This window comes from Cyprinus carpio, chromosome B10, assembly GCF_018340385.1.
Source record: "Cyprinus carpio isolate SPL01 chromosome B10, ASM1834038v1, whole genome shotgun sequence".
Classification (NCBI taxonomy): domain Eukaryota; kingdom Metazoa; phylum Chordata; class Actinopteri; order Cypriniformes; family Cyprinidae; genus Cyprinus; species Cyprinus carpio.
In genome coordinates this window covers 14,479,796-14,492,001 of record NC_056606.1, presented here as the reverse complement: position 1 = coordinate 14,492,001, position 12,206 = coordinate 14,479,796, and the positions used below count along the sequence as shown (strand labels likewise).

The following is a 12,206-nucleotide window of genomic DNA, read 5'->3' as shown; positions in this document are numbered from 1 at the left end:
TTAACTCATTTAATTGGTCTAAAAATATCTTATGCAAATAAATAAACCACTAATCAAGCAGATGATTTGAGCAGCTTCTGATGTTTTAAATGAGCGTAAGGGTAATCAAAGGGTCTCCTGAGGAATAAGGCTCTCTGATTTGAGAGCCCTGTCTGTCCTTGCAGAAACTCAAAGGTCAAACAACAAGAACATTTTGTCAACAGGCTGCAGGCTGAAAGAGGAAGACCAAGGACAGTTATAATGATGATACAATCAGTGATATGTGGTAAAAGCATAAAAAAAGACCTGACTCACAAATATATGCACATTCCCTCCCAATGTAATATGCAAGCATTATTTAAATCACTCTGGAAACCAAGCTCTATCTAAATAATAACAATGAAACAAAGAGATTCTTCTTCTCCAGCGAAAAAGACAGAAAGAAAGAGAGAGAGAGAAACAGATTAAAGAATCTCAGAGTGGTGCAAATCTCAGACGGAGGATAAAGTATAGAACCCAAAACAATCCTGCAGTGAGGGACGCACTCATCCCGAACAAATCCACTCAAATGAAAAAAGACTGCTGAGCACACAAACCTTCAGGAGATGTTTTTTGGGAACATCATTAGAAATATTTCACAGTCTTTTCTAAATACAGATCGAAAAAAAAGTTCATACATTGAGAGCCATTCATCAGGGAATTTGGCGCTTAAGAAAACACAACGCCAAAATAACAATATCATGCACAGTTGCACTTTTTTAAAGTATAATGTAAATATAACCTCAAATAAACCAAATTAAACACAATAAAACACTTATAAACACACACATGTGTGCTTGCAAATACATTCACACTTGAACAGAAATGAATCAGCAACAGCAGAGAAACAGAAAAGGTGAGGTGCTGGAAGAGAGGATGGAATAAAGTATAAATGAATGAAAGAGAGAATAAAAAGAGATTCTCACTCTTGAGGATGCTCGCAGACTGCAGCAGCGTTAGAGATTGACCGCTCCCTACACAAAAGCAAAGACTGCCACTCTACCACCTCCTCTCCCTTCTCTCTCTCTCTCACACACACACACACACACACTCTCCTCCAGACCTGCTTTCATTGGCTGGGACTCTAGAGTGGGTGGGGTCCTCCCCCTAAAGTAATCCAGATCAAAAGCCATGCTGGATTTTCTCTCTTGATGTCGGCTTTGTGTTTTCAATCTGCAGCGTATTAGCTCGCTTAAAGGTAAACATGCCACAAATCCAGCAAATATTTCAGCTTTAACTGTCCTTCAAAACTTGTGGATTCCACAAGCATATGAAGGGAATTCATGCACATAAGCAGTAGGCTTGTGAAGTAAACACATGTGAATTGAGAAATCAACTGATTATTAACAGTTGACTGGGGGTCAGATGGAAAGGTAAATACAGATGGATAAAAATACAGTTACACAGGTGCAAAGGGAGAGTCTCACAGAGGAAAATAAGCTCAGAGGTTGCTCTGCTATAGCTCAGATGAAGAATGTTTCTTTTTAATGTTTATCCTAAAATTCCTAAGGAGAAATAAACATCGCTATAAATCAGAGTATTTTACTATTATATAGAGTTACTCAACAGAGCTACAAAATTTTTTTTTAAACCATTTAAAAATGAAAAATATCAAAAATGAATCATACAAAGATATAAACTAAACTTAACCAATCAATCAATCAATCAATCAATTAATCAATCAATTTGATCAGAAATATAGTAAAACCAGTAATATTGTGAAATATTATTACAATTTAAATGAAATATTACTACAATTGATTTATTACAATTTATTAAACTTTTCAGGTTCTCAAGAAACAGTGATGCTTTTGTAAAAAAAAAATGGTGATACTTTTTTTTAGGATTCTTGCGTAAATTTAATTTTTAATTTTTGGGGGGGTATTATATATGCCATGTCTTTGGTGTCACAAAAGGGGGGGGGGGTGTCACTGATGTGTGACTAACTAAATTTTGATAAAATACCAATACCAATTTTACTTTTATTTAAATAATAATAGTATTTTATTTTTTAGCCATATTTTATATCATACTTTATATTGCAGACATGACCATCTTAGCAAATTTCTTTTAGAAATTATTTTCTCAGTAGGAAGTAGACCCAAGCAAAAATCTCAATTTGATATCAATTTAATCTCATTGCAGTCAAAGAGATCTATCTATCTGTCTATCTATATTTCATTCATTCATTCATTGTGCTAAATCTAAATTTCTGAACTCCAACACTTTTCAGATTCTACTGTAATTCACAAAAATTGCACCTTTCCCTCAAAAAGCGGTAAAGATCTACTGCACAAGGAACCTTCTAGACAGACGAAAAGCTTTCAACCCCTGCCTGTCTCAGACCTGCATTTCAAGCTGAGAAATTCGAGGAAGATTACAGGCTGTTTGGGATGATGGATTACCACACGTCCAGAGACAAAGACTGTACAGCGGACATACATTCAGAGATTCTGGGCTGATATAATTAAACGTGCATGTTAAAACAAGTGCATTCAAAACAACTGTCTTAATTTTGCACAAATAGCTGCATTTACTGTCATGAATGTTGGTTTCTTATTAGCGTGCACGCAGTCGGACACATCCAGGCAGACAGCCGCCCTTGCGCATCACTCATACACACACACACACACACGTTTATGTCAGTCTGCAGTGAGATGTTTTCAGTTAATAGAGGACAGCTTGTGTAGTCTCATTAGCTGCTGTGCAGTGACTCCAACATGCCAAATACAGCTCCACCCGCAGCAGGGGAAAAGAGCATCACTGCGCCAGAAGGTACAATCACAATGTGTGAGCTACAGAACTGGCAGTGTGACATTTCCAGTGAAGTAGAGACTGTAAATTAAGCCAGCATCATCTGTAATGTGTCAGTGCACACATGTGCACAAGCTTTTAGCTAAATAATGCTACTGTATCTACAGACTGCAGTGCTGAGATAGGAAGAGAATGGTGAGAGATGATTGTAATGATGACAGTCTAAAGATGCGGTCAGATCAGTGAAATTTTGTGTGCAAAAGGTCCATTGTCAGTAGTGTAGAAATGTATGATGCACTGCTCAAAGAGAAGTAATAGGCTGTTACCAATTAATACTTTAAAGAACAAAATTTTTAGCAGTGTCAAATTCCTTACTCTAAAGAAGTACCTACTCAGAGTAAAAGTACCTACTTTTTAAATCAAGATGATTTCTGTTGGTAAGTGTTGCGAATTCACACGGCCAACTTGAATATGAGTGAAATCTACGTGGTGAACTTTTTTGTCCTCACACGAAACTCTCGATTGCACAGATTCCTAAATTTCAGTAAGGCTTAAGTATAGGAACCAGTTCTCACTATTAACTACTAGCATGGCTATTATCAACATATTGGCTGTTTATTAGTACTTATAAAGCACTTATTCTGCATGAACATATTCTACATCCCTAATCCTCCCCAATACCTAAACTTAACAACTAGGAGTTTATTGAGGCAAAAGTTGTAGTCAATGGTTTCTTAATAGTAAGAATTGGACCTTAAAATAAAGTGTGACCGAAATTGAAAAGGCATGCAAAATTTTGCCAAGCAACTTTAAATGTGACAACACTTTAAGAGTGATAGAGTGGTGTGAAGGTTTGGTCTAAGCGTACAGGAGTGTGTGTGTAAACAGAAGCCCAGGCATGATGGTCATGTATGTTTAAATCCAGATACTGTAAATCCTCTTGAGAATCTGCCAATAGAAGCTTAGCCAGAGAAACTCAGCCACAGGGTATCTGGGATCAGGGCCAAGCAGTGGCTAAACACTGGCAAAAGTCCACTTACAGCCCATTAAAGAAATATATACTTCCAAACAACCCAAAGGTTGAAATATGTCAAAAAATGACAACAAAAAGAACTTATATTTTTATATTTTCTGAAGAAAATGTGATGATCACTCGTGCAAAACAATGCAGGGGGGTTCTATGTGGTTGCTAAGGTGTTCTGACTGGTTGTTAGTGTGTTGCTATGAGATTGCTAGGGTGCTCTGAGTGGTTGAAAAGACACACGTGGTTGTCTATGATTTTCTGGTCTATGATTCAGGTTCTTCCTTCAAAGTGTGCAAATCATTTTTCTCACCCGCCAGGTGAAAATTGTAAGCCTGATTGCTTAGAAACGTAATAGCACACCTCTCCTCAACAAGCTGCACAATTTGATGTATAATTCATGTCCAATTCGAGATATGCACAGAAGTTAATAGTCATGGAATATTAATAACATTCCTGAGGGGAGGAGAGATAACCTTCTGTGACCCTAAACTTACTTCTCAGAAGGTTAAACTAATTAGTTTTGTACAGTCCATGACAAAACAGCCAGAATGTGATTATAAATATTATAAATCATGTTCTGGAAAAAAATACTTCTCTCTGAATGTTGCCCTTTAAATTAGTAACACAACCGATCTTGCATGAATGTGGGACAATCTGTCAGAGCAATAAAACAATAGTTCTATAGAAGATTCATTCTCTGTGGAAGTTGTTCAGATGTTTGGGCTTCATTAGAAAGAATGAGATGGAGGAGAGCAGAGGTTAGTCATAAATCAGTGCGACACACAATATTAGAGTAAAATACTCATTCATAGAGCTCTGGTTATCCAGCTAAATGATTAATGGGCTGTTAGCTGCAGACTGATTCCCTCTCCACACACAAACATTAGATTTTTGATGGCACCAGGTTTATCAGAGGGACATTAGATTTATAGAGAAAGCAGATTTCATTAATATTGTAGCTTGCTGACGCACCAAACAGGAAGGTTTTATTAAAAATTCTCAGTGATGAGAAATTCATTGTAGCCTATCCTGTTTGTAATAATGTGTGTGGGTTTATTATTCTGCCTATAAGCAAATTTTAGCTAATTCTATCAAAATGTACATTTGAGGATGTCCCAAAAGGTATATATTATTCATATTTCATAAATTAGACTTACTTTTTCTTGTTTTTGTCCTTATTGTTCCCAAGTCTAAGAAAATATGCTTAAAATTTGCTAGTGTGCTAAGAAAAATGTACTTAATTCAACGTACATTTTCTGAAAACAATATTTGTATTGGACAACAAATACTGATTAAAAAAAAGAGTGATTTGCAGTTAAATTCTAATTAGCTTGATATAAAAAATAGCATAAGTGTATGTTATGTCCTCATTTCTAAAGCTAGGTAAAGTGTGTGAGTGTGTGTGTACAGAGTACCCTCAGGTGTTCTTGGCCCGTCATTGGCTGTCTGGCTGTCTGTTGAGTTTAGTGTATGCACACTGGTGATGTCAGTATGTCCCCACTAGTGGCCTCAATCCTATCTACCAGAAAGCCACACTAACAGAACCACACAAACACACACATAAATGAAAATGTCAATTCTGAAAAACCTTTTCAAAGCCTATTGTTCTCTGCTTCAAAATGCCAGCTAAAAACTGCAATGTGTTCTGAGAGTAAATGATTTTTGATTTTAAGTCAGCTAGTACTGAGGGACATTCATTAAAGTATTTTTTGAAGTGATGGTGCTGAAATATGGAAACAAAATACTGCAATCTGTTCATTCTCTCATGGAAGAGAGAATGGTCTGTCAGTCAATATGTGGATCTGTGTATGAGTTTGTTTCAGTGTATAACATATAACAGTGAAATTACCAAGGTTCAGGAAGTGTTTGCTGTACCTGAGGGCACTCTGATAAAATCACATGTAATCATGTTTCCCACAGACAATACACAAAGCTAGCCAATGCTGTCTGATCATGGTTAAATGATCTGTCGTCTTCTCTCTACCTGTTCTGTCTACTGGATGGAGAACATACTGTAAAGTGCGACCTTTGTAATTGAGGTCATAATGAAATTTTTTTTTTTTTTAATCTCTGCAAAACATTAAAAAAATGACTTTGACATAAAAGTCTTAAAAGCAGAGAAGGAAGAATCTTTCATTTCAAATTCAGAGAGAGGGTGCAACTTGGTAATGAACAACAAGATAATGTTTTAAAAACCAAACTCATTGAATCATGCCCCTGACCTTTACTTAATCCCTTCTTTAAGAGCAATCGCAGGTTTAGTTAATGTTAGTAAATGTCTCAGTAAATGGTATGCAATTTATTTTAATAAAAAAATTAATTTGTCCATAATCCTATGGGAACTTGTCAAATCATAACTAAATGCATGAGATAACCCCGCCAAGGTTTACCAAATGGTCACTCAATTCTTGAGTTTCTGGAATAAAAGTGTCAACTTCATGTTTTGATTTGACAGACTTACTGTAAGAATTTCAACTCAGCTGGTCTATGATTTTGCTTGATTATCAATCCATCTTCAGTATTCTGTACACTTTTGTGTTGCTACACAGTGAGACTGTCGTATTGCAATGACTCGGGGAGATTAATGAAATTCTCGACTAATGAAAAGGACCCTTGGAAAGCCCATCTCAGCAGTCCCACAACACCCCTGCAGAAAGTGCAAGCTTGCATTTACCCCTGCACCTTAATGAGCTCAACCTCCCCAGAATCGATCCTGAGAGCATCAGGGGAATTGGATTGAGCCACGGAGAAAAGATCAGCCTAGCTGGAACCACGACTCTATGACTAAATACTCATAACGCTGACTATTGCAAAAAAGCGCCTCAGAAAATTATTGTGAAAACCCACAAAACGTCTATACTAAACTGTTTTGCATAGTGAGTGCAGGGCTATATTGCAAACAGAGGAAATTGCCATTAGAATTAAATATTAATGCCAAGAGAATTGATTTTTGTGGATTCACAATACCCCTAACAAAGGCTTGGTCTGCAAAAGTTCAACATTATCATACAACTTAGCCAAAATTTAGGATAATGATAATGCAAGGGGGCTCAGAGAAAGTTGGGATTTACTGGTTCAGGAATAAAACAGAATGTCAAAAGTGGTTGGGAGCTGCCCTAGAAACCTCTGATGACTTGTCTCTTGCCACCATCTGAATAAAAAAAAAAAAGCATCTTCACCTCCTCCATTGGCTAAAGCAGTCCTCAAGACCTTATTTGTGACTGGGAAACCCTATGCACTTGCCAAATTCATTCCCCCAAAGCACTTCCGCCCCTCCTGCCAGATAGAGATCGTCACGTTAACTATGTCTCTACTCCACATATGTAACTACTTCATATAGGATCTCATCCAATGATACATGCTGGATGGGCATCAGAAGTTAGAAAATCATTGGTCAGACTCCACTACAGTCTTCAGAATGATAGGAATCTTATATCTTGATTGAATAATGTATTATCAGTCTCCAGTATGATTATAACAGGATCATATAATATCAGAAAGATGCTAGAATGTTAAAATAAACCATCAAGTGTCAGTCATACAGAATACCTGGTGGTTATTATTTTGAATGGTACATGACTCTCAATCATGTGTAGTGTTACTTATCATTTATTAATACATGCATTACCATATACAGTGGTCCTAAGAAGTATTTAGACAATTAAGTCACACTTAAAAATGTATAAATGCTATTGTATTAAAAACAAATACCAAAGTGCATCTGCAAACTTAATCGGCAAACTGACTGAATCTGTACTAATATGTTGAAACATATTAGTTTAGAAAACTGCTATAGACCAAAAGTAGTCTGTGTCTTTGAGTGGGCTAACATGCTGCCATCATGTGTGTTTTGGTAAGTGTGTGTTGATTTCAGCAGGGCAGGTAGTTTGGGAGAGGAGAAGGTCAAAGTTGGAAGACGAGGCGAGGACAGGAACGGAGACAGTGAGCAGTGCAGTAAGACAAGCATGGCTGCTGACCCGAACCCTGACCTTGAGCTCTTAATTTAGCTCCTGTAAGAGACCTAAACCTAAAAATAAAATAAAAACACCCAGTTTTGTGGCTTTTAGTCCATGTATGCTAGCTCTGAGGCCATCTAGTGCATATACTCCAGATCTCAGGACACACCTCCCAGAATGTTTTATTTGTCTCCACTTCTTCCATTACACAAGTTCAATCAGCTGTATTAATAAGTAAGCCATCTAAAACATTCTGGGAGATGAAGTTAAGAAACACTGTGGGCAAATTTAAATCATAACATATACACAGACTTTCTCTTAAATGGACCAAAAATAAGAGCCAAATAAAAATATAAGATAAAATAGCCTATTAAGCCTCAATATGCAAGAATTTCAATATGCAATTTATCAACATAAAATACTGTTTTATATATATATCCAACAGTGCTCCGACAGTGCTACTACTTCTAGTAACTGTGTAAAATAATAATAATTCATATGAATCAGTCCTTCCTTATGCTTGGTTATAACGATTAAATACACAATACTATTCAATAGTTTGGGGTCAGTAAATTTCTTTTTTTATTTAAGAAATTAATCAAAAGCAATTTTTTTAATGTGTTTTAAAATTATCTAATTCAAATAAATGCTGTTCTTTTCAATTTTCTATTCACCAAAGAATCCTGAAAAACCTATCATGGTTTACACAAAAATATTAAACAGTACAACTGTTTTCAACATTTTTTAATAAAAGAAATGTTGAAAGTTCAGCGTGGCTGCAGAAAATTGCATAAATTCAGCTTTGCGTTGCTTTGTTCCTCCTCTTCTGTAAATAGCTTTGGATAAAAGCATCTGCTAAATGTATAAATGCAAATGCTATCATGCGGGAAAACAAAATATTAAAATATCAAACATAGTAATAATATTTCACATTATTACAGTTTTTTTGGGATAAAAAATAATGCAGCCTTAGTGGGCATAAGAGACAAAAACATCCAAAACTCCAATCACCCCCAATATAATCTAATTTTTATGATTTATCGCTGATGTACCTCATTTCTATGTCCATTTATACTAAAAATTGCTAAAAGGAAACATTTAAATGTTATAAAATGTCTCCCAGGCTTAAAATCTGGATGTGTATGTACTGAACGGCAGCCGTCTGTGTTGGACGGGTGGGTTAGAGCCAAAAACAAACACAACAAGAGCCGAGGAGTTTATCGAGTGAGGCAGCAGGCAGGGGGAACACAGGATGCACACGGGATTATCAGGAGAGCAAGGTCTCTCTCTGTTCCTTTCCCCTGAATGAGAGGCCCATGGTCAGAGCCGCCACTGGGGCAAGATTGAGACCACGTTCTTAGCCAGACTGCAGAGAGTTAGATGGAACCTGAGCTGTGAACTTCAGATCTAAGTGCTCCAACTGTGCTGGGGTTCCCATAAGCCTCAAGGGAAGGCGAAACAAAGGAACTGTAAAATCAGCAGTTCTAGTGGTCAGCTCTTTTGTTGTGGTCTAGCTCTGTGCAGTCTGTCTGTGTGGTACTGTTCTTGACCCAGGTGCTGATCACATGGCACAAACCTGCAGTTGGAGGCGTGGCCCGGCGTGGGGAGCACAGGGCAAGTTCTGACGGGTGAAAAAAGAGAGGACATATCAGTACACACCTGACCATGCTGCCACATCTGTCTCTCTCACCTTATTACAGACTGTATGAGCACACACCTTCAGCTCATGCTATGCACACCTCATATACCGTTTCCAATATCATAAAGAATATGAATACAATTTAAAGGTAGAGTGTGTCATTTCTGGCGCCCCTAGTGGTGACAGTTGGAATTGGAAAATAATGCATGTTACCTACAGTATAGGGTGCTGCAGGAATTAGTCGTAAAACTCAGTGTTAGCATTTCAAGTACTTCAAGGTTCATCATCTGGAAGTCAGTGGGTTTTTTGAATTAGGGTAAATGTCTTAAATAAGGTCTGTTGTTAACAAAAGCTCAAGATATTCTCACAGTTTATTCTATGACATAAAATGCGTAACCTATCTTTTTTCAGCTTTTATAATCTTGAAAAAGGCTAATAAGTGGGTAAGTGGGACTACATAAAAATCATCATGACAAACATAAAAATAAATCTACATACTGCTTTTACTCACACTCCTGCAAAGCATTCTAACTCAGAAGTTCTCAAGCCAAAATGTATTATTTATATTAAGATAAAGTAATTTATTCCCGTGATGGCGAAGCTAAATTTTCAGCATTCTTCAGTGTCACACAAAACATAAAAAAAAATACAAAAAAACACAAAATATGCTCAAGTAACAGTATTTTTAATTTTCATAGCTGAAAAGGGTTGTGGGGTTTAATATTTTGTGGAAACCATGAAAACATTTTTGTAGAATTGTGAATCCTAAGAAAGGGTTGTGATATGGAAAAAATTACACACTTTACCTCTAAGTAAGATGAGCCAGTGAAAACATTCTCAGATCCGAGACTACGTTGATGCATTCGACCCCATCTGAATGGGTCAGTGGAGTCCAGTGCAGCCAAACCTCCTAACTTACACTTATCAAACATGGCACCTCAACACTCCAAGGGCACATGAGCTATTCTGTAACAGTCAGGAGGAATAATGAGCGCACCGGGCTGGGCTTGGCCCAAAAATGTCTGGGTGAGTTGTGTTCTGTCCTGCCTGCAGCTAAAGGTGACCTCTGCACTCTGAGTGGCTCCGTGAGTAAGAAACATGTGACCTTCAGGGACGATGTTTGGTCGAGAGGAGCTGACGGACACTTACCCTCGGGCCGGTATTGGGCGATGATGGTTACCGTCTGGCCCGCTCCTTTCAGCGCAGCTGCAGCTTGTTCGTGAGTGGCACCTCGCAGATCGATTCCATTAACCTGAAATCAATCACAACACAGGTAGTTACATCAATAACATCTAACTGTGAATGATGTTTCATCAATAACGCTCAATGATCAACAAGGATACAATGACTGTTTGATAATATATTAACGATAACAAAATACAAAGCATGTCATAATAAAAGCTAATTCATCAAGTGAACTACACTGATGTCTTAAATTGTAAGCATTAAAAGTGCAGCAATACTGTCAGTGCTATTAAAGCTCTCTAACGCATTCCTATTTTAAATTGCTTGACTTTCAGAAAATCTTTCAGCCTGGAGTGATCTGGCACAAGAAACGCCTGCTATGATCCAGGCGCACAGTTCTTCGGCTCAGGAAAAGCCTACAGTAGAGGATCAGTGGGCGGCAGTACCCTGTAGGCCAGAGTCTGCAACAACTGGAGCACAAAGTAATCAGTGTTCCTCCAAAATATGAGTTTGGCTAAGTTGTGTGCATCATCTGTTCTATGACCCAATTTGAGCCATTGAAAGTCTATGTTCAAGCAGGTTGGGAATTGCTGTATACTGCTGGCACACAAACCTGCAGCAGGTGTTGCAACCAAACTGCTGGTAAAGTTGCACTCATTTTTTCTCATTTAAAGGTTTTACACATAAATAAAAGAATAGTGATTGTGAAAAATCTCTTTTAAAATTACATGAAGTCAAATCAGTGGCCTAAAAACTGGTTTATGGTGGCCAACGTGTTGAGATCACATGATCAAGCAAATACTATTTATTTTATGTATCCCTCCATTACTGGACACTTTAACTTGTGGAACAAATGAATCATGGTTGAAAACAGTTGTAGTGCTTATGTAGTAGCTTGTTAGCAATGAACATTTTTTAAGCACACTGCAGCTTGAGGTACACCACAATTAAAACGTTGGGGTTTGGTAAGATTTTTACAGTGTTTTTTGAAGAAAGCCTCTGAACTTAATGCTCACCAAGGTTGCATTTATTTGATCAAAATACATTTAATAGTAAAGTAGTATATAAAATATTATACATTTTTTAATGCTATTTTTTCAGGATTTTTTGATATATGGAAAGTTGTTTGGAAAAAAAAAACTACTGGAAATACAATATAATAGAATAGAACATTATAAAAATCATAGAAAACAAATATTACTGATTTCAAACTTCTGAATGGTAGGTAGTTTATGGCTTTGTAATTTATATTTCAAAATGAAATGTGAAAATATCTTCAAGTAATGAAGTAATGCTAACCATAAACTTTAAGCTGCTCATAAACTGAAAAATGTCAGCTCTCCTTTGGTGTCATAAATGTTTCTACAAATGTTTCTCAATGCCTGGAAAACACTGTGATTGCTGTTTTAGCGAATCAAAACAGCTTTTCTTAAGTGGTTAGAATTATATTAAGCTACCATGCTAAGCTATTACAGAAGATCAGTAATTGAAGGCTAAGTGAATGTATTATTATATGTAAATTAAAAAAACATTTACATATTTTCATGATTAAAACTAAATAACACAATTTTCTATAATTTCTAATTAGTTTTAGCCAATGGAATCTCTTTGGGGTCCAGGATGGGGTCTG

General features: G+C 36.8%; 1 protein-coding gene across 36 annotated transcripts in view; it reads right to left on the bottom strand.

Annotated features, from left to right (window-relative positions):
- Nucleotides 1-12,206, bottom strand: part of dlg2 (discs, large homolog 2 (Drosophila)) — a 184,557-nt gene that overhangs the window by 21,707 nt on the left and 150,644 nt on the right. For 27 of the 36 annotated variants that reach the window (XR_006155755.1, XM_042732720.1, XM_042732721.1 and 24 more), the window contains 2 exons: nt 10,541-10,643; nt 9,329-9,373 (listed from right to left, as the gene is read on the bottom strand). Coding sequence is in view for 35 of the 36 variants with exons in the window: in XM_042732720.1 (XP_042588654.1) it covers nt 9,329-9,373; nt 10,541-10,643 (148 nt within the window). In the remaining variant the exon portion in view is untranslated. The remainder of the gene's footprint in view (nt 1-9,328; nt 9,374-10,540; nt 10,644-12,206) is intronic. The other 9 variants (XM_042732724.1, XM_042732727.1, XM_042732731.1 and 6 more) reach the window with 1 other exon arrangement.